This window comes from Dromiciops gliroides, chromosome 3, assembly GCF_019393635.1.
Source record: "Dromiciops gliroides isolate mDroGli1 chromosome 3, mDroGli1.pri, whole genome shotgun sequence".
In the NCBI taxonomy this organism is placed as follows: Eukaryota; Metazoa; Chordata; class Mammalia; order Microbiotheria; family Microbiotheriidae; genus Dromiciops; species Dromiciops gliroides.
Genome location: NC_057863.1, coordinates 74,616,907 through 74,635,635, shown reverse-complemented (window position 1 = coordinate 74,635,635; position 18,729 = coordinate 74,616,907). Strand labels below are relative to the sequence as shown.

The 18,729-nt window shown below is 35.3% G+C and overlaps 1 protein-coding gene across 1 annotated transcript in view; it reads left to right on the top strand.

Moving 5' to 3' along the window:
* The window catches only part of SPAG16 (sperm associated antigen 16), a 1,175,972-nt gene that overhangs the window by 677,000 nt on the left and 480,243 nt on the right, over positions 1-18,729 (top strand). Inside the window, exon 13 of the mRNA XM_043996008.1 lies at positions 7,098-7,224. Coding sequence (XP_043851943.1) covers positions 7,098-7,224 — 127 coding nt within the window. The remainder of the gene's footprint in view (positions 1-7,097; positions 7,225-18,729) is intronic.

The following is an 18,729-nucleotide window of genomic DNA, read 5'->3' as shown; positions in this document are numbered from 1 at the left end:
TATTTTTGCTTTTTGAGGTTTTTCACTTTTGTTCTGATTCTTTTTTCACAACATGACAAATGCAGAAATATGGTTAATGTAATTGTACATATATAACCTATACCAGATTGCTTACTGTCTGGGGAGGGGGGAGGAAAGGGAGAGAGAGCGAGGGAGAAACATTTGGAACTAAAAATCTTATGAAAACAAATGTTTAAAACTATCTTTACCTGTAATTGGAAAATAATAAAATACTTTTATGATTTAGAAAAAAAGCTCAAGGACCCCAGGTTAAGAAGATTTGGCATGGGTTGGGCTACCTCTTTAGTCTAATTCAGTTATACATATTGAGCTGAAGGAGAAAAACAGAAAAACAACTAAAACAAAAGTTGTCATTTCTGTCTAATCTAAAATCAGAGTATTGATTCCTGGTCACACCAGTCATGTCATGCCCCTTCTCCCCTCTAGCCACCTTCACTTACTCCTCCTGAGTAGGTCACTGAGCCTCCCTAGAGAACAACTTCCTTTTCTATAAAATGAATGGGTTGGCAGTCTCAGAGGTCCTCACTAGCTCTAAATCCTGTGATCCTTCTGGACTGCTTCCCAGGATATCTGCCACACTTGCTCTCCCCTAATTAGCTACTGTTGTGGATTACCTCTTCTGTTCATTCTTCTCTCTCTTGTTACCTGTCTTCTGACCATTTAAATATCCATTATCACATCCACAGAGACAGAGAATGACAGGGAAACAAAAACCAGTGTTACTGCTTGTTAATTTCTAGTTAACGATTTGGTGGTGAGTAGGTAGAGATTATTGCTCAAGGCAGATTTGTGGAACATCCTTGGGTATCAATTATCCATGATGCCATTCTTCCTCATTATTCAAGACTTATCAAATTGAAAAAAAAGATTTATCAAATTAACTACATCTTATTTTAAAACCAAACAATGATATTGTTATTATTTGATCTCACATGTTTTAGAACATAAAATCTTTTTTTTTTTGAGGTGTCAAACTTTTCTTTGTTTAAAAGGAGTGGAAGGGAAATAACCTCCAATAAAAGATAGAGCATTTCAATTCATAGATTGTATAAACATATACACATATGCATCATATTATATGTTTATATCTATTTCTATCTGAAATTAATATCCTGCTTGCAAGAAACAGATTCCCCCAAAGCCCACAAACAAATAACAACACCTGAGAGAGCTTTATTTTTTCAATCTGAATTTCTGTCTTTTCTAGGAATGCCTTTTGTGGTTCCACACCATAAGACATAGGTTCTTAAAAATAAGTAACCATTTTACCTAGGATATTGACTCTCCAATCCAGCACTCCAGCATTTCATTTTATTTCATCACTCATGCCCCACTGCAGCAAAAGAGAAAGAAAATAAATAGAACGATTCATATTTTTGCCTGATTAAGCTATGAAGTAGAGAGCAGATTACCTCGAAGGTTGATGGCAAGCAACAGCCAACATGCGCCTATGAAGTAAGCAGAAAGTATTTATAGACAAATGAAGATTGCTGTTTTAATCATTAAATGAGAATCATGGAGAGCAAAAGTAAACAGACAAACTTCTGAGGATTCTCACTCTATTAGAAGCCACAGTCGAAAGCGAGAATGATTGCAAATAGAAAAAAGAGAGCATCAGCAACAGATGGGCTGTTATTTTAAAACTGGGTTCAATGTGTAATCTAAACAATGAAGAATAAAAGATTTTGGAATCCAGGGTTTAGTAATGTTTTGTTCAAAATTCCCCTGTTGGTTGGTATGTTGTTTATAATATAACCCATAAAGACTTAAGAAATTATTTTTTTCAGTAGGACTCGATCTAAATTAAATTTCTGATCTAAGTTAAAAAAACCTTTTCTAACACCATAACTCAATATCTCCAGCAGTTTGGGAATAAATAACATAATAAATTATCAAGCATTGATTAAGCACCTACTATGTCTCAGACATTGTGCTGCTTCTGAAGATATATAGACAAAAATGAAATAGGCTCTGCTATAAAATAAATACCAGGTGATTTGGAAAGGAGGAAGAGGACATGAATATCTAAGTGAATCAAGAAAGGCCTTGCATTGCAGGTGGTGCTTGTGCTGAGTTTTGAAGAAAAGCTGGGATTCTAAGAGGCAGATCTTGAGCAATAATAGCTAGGTGGGATAGTAGGTATTTACATGGTACATTGCATAGAGCATTGGACTTAGAGGCAGGAAGATTTGAATTCAAGTCCTGTCACAGGCACTTACAAGTTATGTGACCCCAGAAAAGTCCTGTCACCTTTCTCATACTTGGTGTCTTTGTAAAATGAAAATAGTAATAGCACCTACCTCACAAAGTCATTGTGAGGCTCAAATGAATTAATGTATATAAACCACTTTTCAAAACTTCATGCACTATGTAAATAGCAGGTAGTATTGCTATATTCCAAACATGAGAGCCATCTTGTGTGAAGGCATGGTGAGGTGACATGGAATTTTGCTCATAACTGACAGTGAGAAAGCTAGTTTGGCCAAACCTTAGAATATAGAAAAGGTAGCCATGTATTATAAACCTGGAAAGATAGGTCAGTCAGGTTATGAAGGACTTTAAATGTCAAACAGGAAGTTGGTTTTTGATTCAAGAGGTTGGAGTAGAAGAGTGAAGAGTCAAACGTGAACTATAGGAATTATCCCAGTAGTGGCTCTAGGGATGAATTAAATAAGGGAGAGACTCATTCAAGGAGAGCAGTCAGTAGGTTATTGTCATGATCTAGGGAAGAGTTGTCAACTCTCCCAATACATAGAATTTGGAAATGTTTAACAAAATGAATAAAAACATGATAGAACATAGATACATCAACATGTAGCATCAGAGATCCTCATGCAGTGGCCCATGTTTCTTTCTGAAATCAATACCACTCATTGAGGGGATAGATGGGTGATGAGGGCCTGAATTAGAATAGTGGCGCCTTGAGAATGTAGAGATGGGGATGAGTGAGTGAGATGTTATGGAGGCACAAGTGACAAGATTTGGCAACTGATGGGATCTGTGTGAGGACAATAAGCAATTCTACATGACTCCAAGATTGCAAGCTCTTGTGAGTGAAAGCATGGCAGAAATAAGAAAATTTGGAAGAGTAGGTATGTGCTTTGAGAGAGAGAGAGAGAGAGAGAGAGAGAGAGAGAGAGAGAGAGAGAGAGAGAGAGAGAGAGAGAGAATGATCTCCATTTTGAACTTTTGAGCTAGAAATGCCTATGGACTTATCCAGCTAGACAAGGCTGATAGGCAGCTGTCCATGCTGGACTAGATCACAGAACAACCTGAAAGGAGTTATTATATATTAGTTAGTTTTCCAGATAGTTCTTAAAGCACTGAATCTTTAAAACGTTTAAACTTTATGGATGGAAATAGTTCTGAAGTATATTATGTACTTCTCTAGTTTTTTAAACAAAATTATATTGGTCAGAATTTAAACATTTCTTGAAGCGTGAATATCATAGATCTGAATATCACTTATAGTGATGGGAAACATTTCTGGTACATCACTAATAACTACCATTTATATGGTGCTTTAAGGTTTGCAAAGTATTTTACACATAGTGTCTTTATTTGGTTCACATAATAACCCTGTGAGGTGGGTGCAATTGTTCTCTTGTTCAGTCATTTCAACCATGTCCAACTCTTTGTGATCTCACTAATATCACTAATACCAACCATTATAAGGTGCAATTTTTAGATTTGGAAAGATTTTACTTACTATAAAGTTTGATTTTCAGATTTAAGTTCTCCATAGAAGCTTTTGTTTTAAATTCCTAATTAAAATAATGCACAAGAGTATATCATTAGCATTTCTAGCTTAGTTTGGTTACATCAGTATTACTTGCATGGAGGAAGGATTTTAAAGAGATAATAGAATCTTCTTCCCCTTCACATCAACAATAGTCCTCAGTGATTTCTCTTAATATTCACTGTCCTCCCTTGCTGCTCTATAACCCAAATGTAAAAAGGTCTAAGATCATGTAAGACTCTAGTAATCTTAATTTTACTTAAATCACCACTTTGGTATAAATGAATTTTGGTACAAGCCCAAAATGTTAAAAATGCAATTTGGTACTGAAACACTTGCCCTCTTATGAAAATTAAACAAAAGATTTCTGCCTTACACTACTAGCTAATTCTTCACAAAGGTAGGACATTTAGATAAAATTCTCTCCTCCCACAGCAAGCTAATGTACAAGAAATAGACTTTAAATGAAAGTGTATCTCAGCTAAGAAAGCAGACGACATTGTTTTATGGAGAGTTGGAGGTTCAAAGAAATAGCAATCACTCAGCTACCAGAGTGATAAATTAAATCTGGGGGGTGGGGAAAGAAATGGAGGAAAGAAGGTGAGATGGAGGATAATACAGGAGGCAAAGTAAGAGAGGGGAAAATGGCTCATAAGCTAGCTCATCTCTGCACAATAGGATGACCACAGAAAGGGAAACAGACAAAATTGCATCCGGCTTCAGTGTTTATGTTTTTTGATAGAAATGTGCAAATCATTCCTTTCCCTTCTACTGGTCATGGTCCATCACTTTAGTCCATTTTCACCTTGTGAAGGAATTCTGAATGGGCCTTCCTGCTCTGGCAGCTAATTAATCTCTCACAAGTCTGTTCTTGCAGTCTGTCTGCCTGGGATGCCCCCCATACCTTAAGCCAGTGATTCATGACAAATGTACTTTTTTTCCTTCTGTGTAGTGTTCTCTTCCCCTAAGCTAAATGAAGACACATCCTTAGCCTTCCCTTTCAGAAACTACATAAATTGTAATTGCTCTGTAAGATATTTGTAACTTTCCATCACAAATGAATATCTCTCAAAATTATTTGAGTTTTGATGAAAACTAACAAATCCTCAATGTTATAGAGAATATTTTTTTCAAATATATCAATAGTAAGAACAGTTAAGAATAGACACACATATCACTTGATTGTTTATACTGTCTAGATATAATTTGTTTTCACGTTAAGTCTTTATACCTGAGTTCAAATCCTATCTCTGCTACTAGCTACCTTATAAAATCATAAATCCTCTCTGAGCCTCAGTTTCTACATCTATAATATGAAAGTATCATACTCCATGACCATTGTGGTCATTTCCAGATGTACATCTATAGCTCTACAACCTTATGATTCCTCAGTAGTTTTTTTTGTGTGGGTGTGTTCCCTCACCCCTACCAAGCACTCACACCATAAGGAGTACCTTGTGGATCCATCCTCAGTTCTTTTCTCCTCTTTGTACAAAATGAATCTTTTGTTCATTCCTGTAGCTTCAACTTTTGGGTCTGTGCAGATCAGTGTCAAATTTATATCTCTGATTTGTTGGTACAAGGCAGCAAGATGATGGAAGCAATACAGTAGAGGCCTTGGAGTTAACAAGTACTGAGTTCTAATTCTGCCTCGGATATTTATTAGCTATGTGATCCCCACAAGTCACTTAGCCTTTCTCAGCCTTAGTTTTCTCATCTGTAAAATGGGGATAATAATAGTAGTACCTTCCTTAGAGGATTGTTATGGGGACCAAATGAGATAATACTGGTAAAGCATTTTGTAACTGGTTCTCTTTTGAGTTCCACATCAACATTTTCCACTGTCGATTTGACATCTCACTTTGTAGTTTAATAGTACTTCAAGTTCACAACATCTGAAATAAAACTTATTATCTTCCCCATGAAATCTACTTTTCCTTGACTTTCTTTATAAGAAAAGGATCTATTGACAAGAAGGATTTGATGAATTAGTTGAATGGTTAAAATCCTGCTATGAAGGATAATTATTTGTTAGCTGACTTAAGAACCTATGCCTTGATTGAAAGTGTGAAAAAAGAATATCAGCTATAAAATTCCAGAACTAAAATCTCTACACAGTTGTGCAAATTTAAATCCATGAATACATATTGATAGCAATAAAAGTTATGAGTGTTGAAAATTTAAAACTAAAAAGAAACTTGATTAATAAATTTTATAGTTGTTCTTCATTTTCAGTGATTTCTATGATAATTCCAGTAATGGGCATTAGCCCATTAAAATAAGGCAATATGGAACATAGTTCAAAGCAATATTCTTTCTCTACTCTGTTACATAGTGCTTAGCCTATAGTAGGTGTTCACATATAGTCCTCAGCCCATCCTAACTTGCCCGAAGTGCTGAAAGAGCAGGGTTTGAGTAGGAAGGTGCTGATGCTTGCCCTCTCCTTCCATACTCTCCCTCTCCTTCCCCAATATGCCCAATGCCTAATTATTTTTCATGGCCAAGTTCTAATACCACCTCTTCCATGAAGCTTTACTTGCTGTTCCCAGAAATCATTTCTCTCTCATCTGAACCTCTTTCTTATAGAATTTTCCAGAATCCCCATGGAGTCGCATTTAGAATGATATATTCTATTCCCTTAGAGTACCTCCTCAGCAACACCTTGCCATGAGGACTCTTGGGCATCCTGCTTAGAAGAAGATGAGAGAATCCTTACCCATGGCATTAGAAGAAAGGTGTGAAATAAAGAAGCAGTGACCCTTGCATTCTTTGTCCTCCTCCTTTTAACCACCTTTTTTTTTTAAAAAGTGTGCCTTGAAAATAAAAATACATGAAGATGTAGCATTTGCTGTTATTGAGGAGTTGACTGGACTGCATTAAGATAAAAACATCACTTTAATAAAATTCAAAAGGCACAAATGATTTCCTAGGGAAGATGTTAGGATGGTGATGGGGAAGTGATCTGGAATAGTCACGGCAAAATATAAGTTCCCCTCTTCCCCTCCCTCACCTTTGAACTGACTGAGATAATATCTTTAGGCCATTTGCTGACATTTTTCAGTGTCTCTTTTTTCCATTTATAATAAAAAGAAAAATAAGTATATATAAAAAACAACAACCAGGAGTGATTTTTGGATGAAAGGTTATTTTTAAGCTAATGCTATTAATTGGCCATTCTTTTTCAGATTTTTTCTCATTTTGATTTTTTTGGTTTTATTTTTAGTTCTTCCTCACTTTTAGGGAAAAAGTTCTTTCAACATCAGAAAGTGTACTATTTTCAGTTGTTATTTTACTTTTGCTCTTACCTTTCCTATTGTCCTTTTTTCTCCATCTACAGTGAAAGATGCAGATATACCTTACGTGGTCACACAGACTCAGTCAACAGCATTGAATTTTTTCCTTTCTCCAATACCCTTCTCACCAGCTCTGCAGACAAATCCCTGTCTATTTGGGATGCCAGAATGGTAAGTTTATTATTTGACCTCTTTGTAGATATCTAAGGATTACGGCTAGCTCCAAAATGGTATATGTAACTTATGGGCAGCCAAGTAAGGGAATTAGAAGTGAGAATGCTAACTGGATTCCTGCACCTGTTTTTAGGAGATTATAGAAGGCTTCATTCCAGTATATCTGTGTCAGGCAAATGGGCAGATTTCATATATGAGCATTGGTTGTTTCTTCATTTACTGATTGATTCATTTATTCAAAAATATTTTTGAACATTTGCTGCATGAAAAAGTATGGTGTTAAGTGCTATGAGAGAAATGAAAATACAAGACTGCTCCCAATAGTGTTAAGGCTAGAAGTCAAAACAAGGGACTCTGTGAGAACCCATGATAAAATGTGTTCTGAAATCAGAAGAGTGTCAACTTGTAATACAATGGTATTTACAAACTTCAATGGATCAACTGTTTCACTGGTGTGAGTTTTCCTTCTGTCTATACAAACCGTAAGCTCTCCATGCTCTCATTCTGTTTAGCCCTTGTCCATGTCTTACCACTGATCTTTCACATATGATTTAGCCAACATCTCCATTCTTTAACCTTTGGTGAGAACCAGGGCCACATTCCTACTGCCTACCCCTTTATTTGCTTCCATTCTCACTACTTGCTCTGCTCACCTTTCCCGATTATTTATTTCCTAAATAATGCGATATGGTTTTCTTTATGTCACTTGTACATGTGTCATCATAGAGTAATCCACAGAATCCCTGCTCTACTGGAATGGAGAACTTCTCCATGAAGCCTGGGTAGGCAGGATATGGAACTGGGCATGCACATTCTGAAGGAAGAGACCACTTAGGGCTTTCCTGATTGCCCCCGTACAAAATTAATTATCCAGCAACTTGCTGACTGCTGTCTTATGTTTCCTCACATAATGTGACAGATAAGAACTGCTTGTAGTTAATGTTCTCTGCTAACATAAGGGTGTACATCTCATAGTTAATGCTTAGTGCCCTGCTACTGAAGCCATGTATTGTTATATGGAACACCAGGGATGGGGAGGCAGCATGGAGCAGGTGCAGGGTAAAGGATGCGACTGTACCTGCTTCATGGCCCTTAGAGAAACCTCCAGAGTGGATGATTTCACTGTGATTCTCCCCTACATTAAACTCCCGTGGCCCTCCTAAGATAATTTATAAATTAATATTTGACTTTTAAAGGACTGGCTGCAGGGCCCAGCCCTGTTATATATGACTCCCCCAACCCCTTCCTGAACTCGCCAACTAGACAAACTGGCCTTCTCTCCTTTTCTTACTTGGGGCATTGTACCTCCTATTCCAATGCGTTTGTCCAAATGACTCCTCTGCCTGGAATGCATTCCCTTCTGCTTCCAATTGAAATAATACCTCACATCCTTAGAAACTCAGCTGAAATACAGCCCCTGCTATTCAAAGCCTTTCTTGATCTCAACTGCCGACACCCCTCTCCAATTATTTTGTGTCTGTTTTGTCTAAACAGAATTCCAATTACTTTTACACACATATACGTATGTATATATGTATGCATGTATATATACATGCAATATGCACATCCATGGTTTCTCCCCAGACATAATAGTATGAGCTTCTTGAGAGAAGGGGTTGATGAATTTTGTGTTTGTTTGTTTGTTTCTGATCTCCAGTTCCTGGCACAGTGATCACCATTGACAAGGTGTTTAATAAATGCTTTCTGGTTGCTTATTTACCAGGGAACAGCTGTTCTCTCCTGAAACAGTGAACCTCCCATCCCGTGTATCAATCAGTCAATAATCAAACAATAATTATTTTTAAATCAACCACCTTATATCAGGCTCTAGGCTAGAAAATGGGGTAAAAGTGTAAGGAGTGAAAGTCATCTCTCTCGATGTGCTTACATTCTAATAAGTGAGATAACAAGCACATAAATATGGAAGCATAAAATATGGAAAGCATAAATATCAAGTTACTAAACCCAAATAAATACAAAGTAGTTAAATAGTAGGTGGTCTGATAATGAGGACCCTATCAGAAGAGATCAGGAAAGGCTTTGTGCAGAAGATGATGCTTTAGCTATATTTTAGAGGAAAGGGGAGCTATATAAGGTAGAGTTAAAGAGTAACTGCATTCCAAAGACAAGGAGAAGGGAGATGAAATATTATATGTAAGGTACAGAGAAAGCAAGTTTGGCTGGATTGCAGAGTATGGGAGAAAGAGTAATATCCAATAAGGATAGAGAGAGAGGCTATGTAAGCTTTTGAAAGCTAAATGGAAGAGTTTTTATTTTATGCTGGAGGCAGTAGGAATTCACCAGACTTAGTGTAATAGAGGAGCCACATGGTCACATTTACACTTCAGGAAAATTAATTTGACAGTGGTGTGTAGGGTGGATTCAAGTGGTAAGAGATTTGAGGCCTGGAGACCAATTAGGAAGCTGTTGAAATAATTTAGGCAAGAAGAGATAAGGGCTTGAGAAAAAGTGCCTGTGTGAGTAGAGGATTTGGATTTTGGACATATGGAAAGGTGGATGAGAACCATTTACCTAGAATCCCTGCCCTTTCCAATTCCACAGACTATAGGCACAGGGAAAAATACCGGTTTTAGAATCATGCTACTTTGCTTTAGTTAGTATGTGATGTTGAACAAATCACATAACCTCTCTGTGTCTCAGTTTTCTCATTTGCAAAATTTTAATGTTGGACTGCATGACCTTTATGTTCTCTTCCAACTACTTTCCTATGATCCTATAATATATTAGCTCGATCTATGGGCAGCCCTTGGATTGCTCAATAGGAATTTCAAAAGGAACAAAATGGTTAACCTGTAGAGATTAAATTCTGATTGTATGATCCTTCCCATATAGAATGGGTTTCAAAAATTGTTTCTATGCTAAAAGATGTTTATATATGTTCTATGGCATATGGCCATACCATTCACATAGCTCTTTCTGCCTTTCCCTTATTTCCATTTAGACTTTAATGTAGGTAAGTTTCATACAAAGTAATTTTGAAAATTACTACATATAAAAAAACAAACATTCATACCTATAAATAGCTGGTATAATATCAAGGAGAGTATCAGCAATCCAGAGAAAAAGGAAATATTAGTAGCATTTTAAATGCTCTATTGTTTTTGAAATTTACATAAAAATATAAACAGGAATGTTAATGTAACTAATTTTAATTTTGCTTAATTTCATGTACATTAAATATTATTTGGTGACAAATAAATTGAGTCAGATGTGAGGAATTTATGTACTAATTCCATTATAGATCCCAATTAAGCAATATTATTGTATACTACATTTTCTTTTCTTTCATTTTCACTTTGCTTCTTGTTCTCTCCTTTTAATTTATCTTTATAGGAAATTTATGAGCCTATTATTCTCATGTTACTCAATTTAGTTATTACCAGATTTTCCTCATTGTCTTTTTAAACTGTGTATTTTTATATTGTTATATTTAATTTGCAATGAAGTTGTGTACAATTTACAATGAATATACTTTTGTAATCTAGGTTTTCCTTTATGACTATACTCATATATATTTACATATATATAATTAGTATTACTTGGGAGGCAGTATGGTTCAGTAGATGAACACTGGAATTGGAGTAAGAAAAGGGGGGAGGGTCTGAGTCTTGGCTCTGCTATTAACCATAGGATTGAGGTAAGTAAGACACTTAACTGCCCATAGTCCAAGCTTTTTCATCTATAAAATGAGGAATTTAACTAGATTTTACCCCAAAATTTTATGTTCTAAAAGGAGAGTAATATTAATGGTTTATTTGTGTATTTTGGCCTTAAGGCATAAATTAAAATTAAAAAAAACTTAAGCAAAAATGATTTTTTAAAACCCATTATTTTCCATATTTTAAAAACATTTTGGGGATGATACCATGGTTCTTTGTTCATTTATCAAAAAATAGACTATGAGCAGGATGCTATCAGAAAAACGTGGAAAGACTTACATGTGCTGATGCAAAATGCAATGTACTGAATATAAAATAACAGCAATATTGTAAGATGATCTGCTATGAAAGACTTAGTTACTTTCAGCAACACAGTGATCCAAGACAACTCTGAAGGACTTAAGAAAAACACAATCCATCTAAGGGAGAAAGAACTGATGGTATCTGAATATAGATTGAAGCATATTTTTGTTGTTAGTTCCTTCATCTGAAGTTTTGTTTTTCTCTGTTTTCTTTCACAACCTGGCTAATGTGGAAATGTTTTACATGACTATACATGTATAACTTATATTGAATTGTTTGAGTTCTTAAGGGGATGGGTAGGGAGGGAGGAAGAAAATTTGGAACACAAAGTTTTAAAAAGTTGATGTAGAAATGAGTTTTTACTTGTAATTTGGAAAAACAAAATTCTAAATAAAAAATGAAAAAAGTAGGTTAAGATCCGAAAGTCTTAGAACTTAGACACTGCAAGGGATTTTAATCTAACCTGTCTTTAAGAATATTTTGTGTTTATATTTTGCTGAATAGAAATTTATTATTACAAGTGCTTTTCCCCCATCACAAAGTATCTATTGTAAGAAAAATGTATGTCACTTATTTGCATCCATTGTCATATAAAAAGCTAAAGGATTAATACTTAACAGGAAAATTGCTTTTGTAAGTGACATCCATTTTTCATGTCTGCTTTAAATACCTAGAGCATTTTCACATTATGCCAATTCTTTTAAATAAAAATGTATACAAGTTACAAAAAAAACCCATGTTTTATGTCAAAATTATAATCGGTTAGATTTGAGGGTAAGGATTTGAGTTAAGATTTTGAGTAAGAGTTCATACCAACTTCATGTTTATTTCTATTATGAAAAAAATATTTAAAACATTTCAGAGTAAAATCACATTTTGTCTATATGTGAGATAAATATGTATAATAAAGTAGTTTAATTTTAAAAGTTTTACTATGTGGACAAAGCCAAGATGGTGGAGAAGAATCAGCAAGCTGCCTGAGCTCTCCTTCTATTCCCTCAAAAAGAACATTAAATCAAGCCTCTGGATGGATTCTGAAACTACAGAACCTGCAAAAAAGAAAGAAGAAAACCAAATTACCAATATTAAAAATGAAAAGGGTGATATTACCACCAATGTTGTGGAAATTAAATCAATAATTAGGAATTATTTTGCCCAACTGTATGCCAATAAATTTGACAATCTAAATGAAATGGATGAATATTTACAAAAATACAAACTGCCAGGTTAACTGAAGAGGAAATAAAATCCTTAAATAAACCCATATTGGAAAAAGAAATTGAACAAGCCATTAATGAACTCCCTAAGAAAAAATCCCCAGGGCCAGATGGGTTTACAGGTGAATTCTACCAAACACTTAAAGGACAATTAATTCCAATATTATACAAATTATTTGGAAAAATAGGTGAAGAAGGAGTTCTACCAAATTCGTTTTATGACACAAATATGGTGGTGATACCAAAACCAGGCAGAGCAAAAACAGAGAAAGAAAATTATAGACCAATTTCCCCAATGAATATTGATGCTAAAATCTTAAACAAGATATTAGCAAGGAGATTACAGCAAGTGATCACCAGGATAATACACTATGATCAGGTGGGATTTATACCAGAAATGCAGGGCTGGTTCAACATTAGGAAAACTATTAACATAATCAACCACATCAATAAGAAAACTAACCAAAATCATATGATTATCTCAATAGATGCAGAGAAAGATTTTGACAAAATACAACACCCATTCCTAATAAAAACGCTAGAGAGTTTAGGGATAGGTGGAGATTTCCTTAAAATAGTAAGCAGTATCTACCTAAAACCATCAGCAAGCATTATATGCAATGGAGATAAAATAGAGGCCTTCCCAATAAGATCAGGGGTGAAACAGGGATGTCCATTATCACCCCTATTATTTAATATTGTACTAGAAATGTTAGCTTTAGCAATCAGAGAAGAAAAAGGAATTAAAGGAATTAGAATATGCAAGGAGGAAACAAAACTATCACTCTTTGCAGATGATATGATGGTATACTTAAACAATCCTAGAGAATCAACTCAAAAATTACTTGAAAAAATTAACAACTTTAACAAAGTAGCGGATATAAAATAATTCCACATAAATCATCAGCATTTCTATACATGACCAACAAAGTCCAGCAGCAAGAGATAGAGAGAGAAATTCCATTTAAAATAACAGTAGATAATATAAAATACTTGGGAGTCTATTTGCCAAGACAAACCCAGGAACTCTATGAACACAATTACCAGACAATCTTCACACAAATCAAATCAGACCTAAATAATTGGTAAGATATTAACTGCTCATGGATAGGCAGAGCTAATATAGTAAAAATGACAATACTACCTAAATTGATTTACTTATTCAGTGCCATACCAATCAGACTACCTAAAATTTATTTTATAGAGCTAGAAAAAATAATAACAAAATTCATCTGGAAAAACAAAAAATCGAGAATATCCAGGGAAATAATGAAAAAAAATGCACAGCAAGTTGGGTTAGCGGTACCAAACCTGGAGCTTTACTGTAAAGCAGCAGTTATCAAAACTATCTGGTACTGGCTAAGAAATACAGTGGAAGATCAATGGAATGGGCCAGGCACAGGAAAAACAGTAGTAAATGACACTAGTAATGTAGTGTTTGATAAACCCAAAGACTCCAGCTACTGGGATAGGAATTCAGTATTTGACAAAAACTTCTAGGAAAACTGGAAGATGATATGGCAGAAATTAGGCATAGACCAACATCTTACACCTTATACTAAAATAAGGTCAAAATGGATACATGATTTAGACATAAGAGGCGGTACCATAGGTAAATTAGGAGAGAAAGGAATAGTCTACCTATCAGATCTTTGGAAAAGAAAACAGTTTATGACCAAACAAGAGATAGAGAATGTTATAAAATGCAAAATGAATTATTTTGATTACATTAAATTAAAAAGTTTTTGTACCAACAGAAGCAATGCATCCAAAATTAGAAGGGAGGCAGACAGCTGGGAAACAATTTTTATGGCCAGTACTTCTGATAAAGGCCTCATTTCTAAAATATATAGGGAACTAAATCACATTTATAAGAATCCAAGTCATTCTCCAATTGAGAAATGGTCAAAAGATATGAACAGGCAGTTTTCTGATGAAGAAATCAAAGCTATCTATTCCCATATGAAAAAATGCTCTAAATCACTAATGATTAGAGAGATGCAAATTAAAAGAACCCTGAGGTACCACCTGGCACCTATTAGATTGGCTAAAATGACAAAAAAGGAAAATAATAAATGTTGGAGAAGCTGTGGAAAAATTGGAACACTAATGCATTGTTGGTGGAGCTGTGAACTGATTCAGCCATTCTGGAGAGCAATTTGGAATTATGCCCAAAGGGCTGTGAAGCTGTGCATACCCTTTGACCCAGCAATACCACTTTTGGGTCTTTTTCCCAAAGAGATCATGGAAAGGGGAGAAGGACCCACATGTACAAAGATATTTATAGCTGCTCTTTATGTTGTGGCAAGGAATTGGAATTTGAGTGGATGCCCATCAATTGGGGAATGGCTGGACAAGTTGTGGTATATAAATGTAATGGAATACTATTGTGCTGTGAGAAACGATGAGCAGGAGCAGTTCAGAAAAACCTGGAGGGTCTTGCATGGACTGATGATGAGTGAGATGAGCAGAACCAGAAGAACATTGTACACAGTATCATCAACATTGTGTGTTGACCTTCTGTGATGGACTATATTCTTCTCACCAATGCAATGGTACAGAAGGGTTCCGGGGCACTCATTATGGAGGAGGATCTCCAAATCCAGGAAAAAAAAAGAACTGTGCAGTATAGATGCTGAATGAACCATACTATTTCTTTTGTTTTGGGTGCTGTTGTTTTTTGATTTTTAGGTTTTTCCTCATTGCTCTGATTCTTCTCTTATGGCATGACTAATGCAGAAATATGTTTAATGTTTTATATATATATATATATATATATATATATATATATATATATATATATATATATAAAACGTATACCAAATTGCCTGCTGTCTGGGGGAGGGGGGAGGGAGGGAAGGGAGGGAGAAAAATCTGAAATTGAAAAGCTTGTATAAACAAAAGTTGAGAACTATCTTTACATGTAATGGTAAAAAATAAATAAACAAAATACTTTATTTTTTAAAAAGTGTCACTATGTAAAGGATTAACATAGATATGAATGAGCAACAAAATGTATAACAGTATATGGACTTATTGACTAATAAGGAACATTTGTAAAATGGACTCTTTCTTAAAAATCAGTAGTATTTAAGTCAAGAGGAAATGAGTTTAACTTTGCATAATCACAATTAGACAACAAAAGAACTTTATTTTGAAATATTGGCATGAAATTTTTACCAATTAAAAAAAAAGCTGGCAATTACTTTACAACTGAGCAGAAAACTTTCTTTAGTAAAAAAATCATTAAATATATTTGTTTTTCACTGGGGCCTCCTAATTACAAAAGGTGAATGACTAATTTGCTTTATCTAGTTAACAAATATAACAGAGACACTAATGAATCTCTGTTATGTCAAAAGAGGAACAGTTCAATTTTCCTGAAGTGCTTGAGAGATTTAGTTTAGAATTCCTGTGTCTGACTTCAGCTAGCTAAGAGTCTTAAATATATAAACAAACAAAAGTATAAATGCAGGATAATTTGAGAGAGACAAACAGACACACAAGAGACAGAGAGACAGACAGAGACAGAGAAGCAAAGACACAGAGAGACAGAGATAGAGAGACAGACACAGAGAAAGAGACACAGAGACAGAGACAGAAACAGAGAGAAGTAGAGACAAAGAGAGAAACAGGGAGATAGAGACAGGGAAAGGCAGGCAGACAGAGAGGCAGAGACAGAGACAGAAAGAGACAGAGACAGAAAAGGACACACAGGAAAACAGAGAAGTGGAGAGAGGCAGAGAAAGAGAGAGAGAGAGAGAGAGAGAGAGAGAGAGAGAGAGAGAGAGAGAGAGAGAGAGAGAGAGAGAAAGAGAGAGAGACAGGGAGACAGATAAAGAGATTTTAAGAAAAGGAGGGAGTTAATGCCAGACATGGGCGATATACTGTGCAAAGGAATTCAGAAAATCAACTGAACGCAATTCAGGGAAAGAAAGAATGCCAGTCTGGCTGAAAGACAGAGTGCATAAAGGCAATGAAGTGCAGTAATCCTGGAAAGATAACCTGGAATCAAATTGAGAAGGTTTTTTCAATTCCTCATGTAGTAATTTCTATTTTAGCCTAGAGGTGATAGTGGGCAGGGAATTGAAATGGTTAAAGTTGTGATCTAGGAGGATTATTCTGAGAGTTGCAAAAGGAATTTATTGGAGAGGGGAGAAGCTGGAAAGGAAGATTCCATCCAGAAGGTTGCTGCAATAATTCAATCAAAGGGTATAAAAGGGAAGAAAAGGGGAGAAAAGGGGAAGGGAATGAAAATCCATTAAGTGCCTACTATGTGCCAAGCATTATGCTATTTTACAACTATCATCTCATTAGATTGTCACAACAACCCTGTGATATAGATTCTGTTATGATCTCCATTTTACATTCAAGGAAATTGAGGCAAAATGTTTAAGTGACTTGCCCACAGTCACACAGCTAGTAAGTGTCTGAGGCTGGATTTGAACTTAGGTATTCCTGACATCAGGCCCAGCACCATGCAAGTGATGAAGGCCTGAAGTAGTATGTGGCTGTGTGAAAAGATGAAGAGAGTAGATGTGAGAAAGATTGTGGAGGTAGAATTGAAAAGACTTGACTGGTTCTGTGGAGTGATAGAGAGGGAAAGGTCAAAGATGATTCTGATTGACCAAAAGGTTTAATGTATCCTCAACAGAAATAGAGAAATGTGAAAAAGTATTTTGGGAGGTAGTGGTGGAGATCATGCTCTGTTTTGGACATGATTGATTTGAAATGTCTAAAGGACATCCAGTTAGATTTCCAACAGGCAATGAAGCAACCAGAGGTCAGAAAAGAGACTAGGTCTGGAGATAGAGGTCTAAAAATTATCTGCACAGATATGGTCATTCAATGTTAGTGATGTTGTAAAATCATCCAATCAGCTGATAAAATCAATCAGTAAGATAGTACAGGGAATGGGGGGGAAGGGCCCCATTTTTAATAGAGTCACATCATAATGTTGGTATCAGAGAACAAGAATAATATACTCTAAATACACCTTAAATATTTCATGAGAAACTCAATATTTATAAGAAACCTCATAGGGTCACAGAATTTGAATGAGTGAATAAGATTGTTATTAAGCACTTAGCATGCGCCAAGCACTGCTAAACGCTGGGATCAGAAATACAAGGGAAAAAAGGGCACTGGGGAAATAGAAACATAAAGGAGAAATGTAAAGAAGAGAGGGATAAGGACAACAACAAGGCTTGGAAATGGTAGCTAAGAAGTAAAAGGGAGTCCTGATTCTGAGAAAGATGAGGAAAAAACTCACTGATAAGAGCTCAGAGAGGTTAAGAATTGGAAGGAGTCTTAACAGTCATCTAGTCCAACCTATACTCAAAAGGAATGCCTAATATACTACACTTGACAAGTGGTTACACATCTTTTGATGTGAGGGTTGGATTAATCATGCACCTCTTGTGGCAGACAATTCTACTTTTGGATAGCTCTAATTACTAAGACTTTTTATCTTTCTAACGTCAAATCTAAAATTGATTTTTAATTGAAAATAAAATAAAAATTGGGTAAACCTCTAATCAAAACTGCCTGATTATCATCTCTGACAATGACCACAACAGTAACAAACGTATGCACTAAAGATCCCAGTAGCAATGGGGGGTGGGGGGGACATGATTTGGCCAATAATAAAAGTGAAACAATAGTTGGCTGAAATGTTTAATCATAATGTTTTCTCATCTTATTCCCTTTGAAATAGTGGCCTTATCAAATTATGCTAAAAGTCTGATTCAAAAAGAAAGTGAATGACTTAACCTGGTTATTAGTAAGATATAGAACAATCTATATTTGCACATCTCTGGGATCAGTTAGTATTAAATGAAATCCTTCATTTTTAAAGTGAAATGTGAAAAGTATACAGTGGATTGTTTTCCCATAAATTGGTTTTAAGTATTCCATTCACATTATTAATCACAGCCTAGTCTTAAATCATTAACCTATTCCAATAGTTTATTATCAAAGATAATGAATGTGGAGAAACATAAGTCAGATCTCGTAAGTCAACTGGACAGATCAGCTCTGAATTTTGTGGGGGATAAGGAGAGAAATATAAATCTTTGTAATTACCAAGTAGGAGCTATAAAACAGCTTGCAGAGTTTAGAAACATACAAAATTGCTATGTTTTACGGAGTTACATGCAGGGTTTCCTCTATAAGGTTATGAAATAGCAATAATTCTTTCATTAAAATTAAAAGGAAAGGAGTGTGGTTTCTTTTTTTTCAATCAAATAAAAAGCAGTAAATGTAATGTAGGCTCTCTTAGTTTGCCCTTCCAAAACTGATAC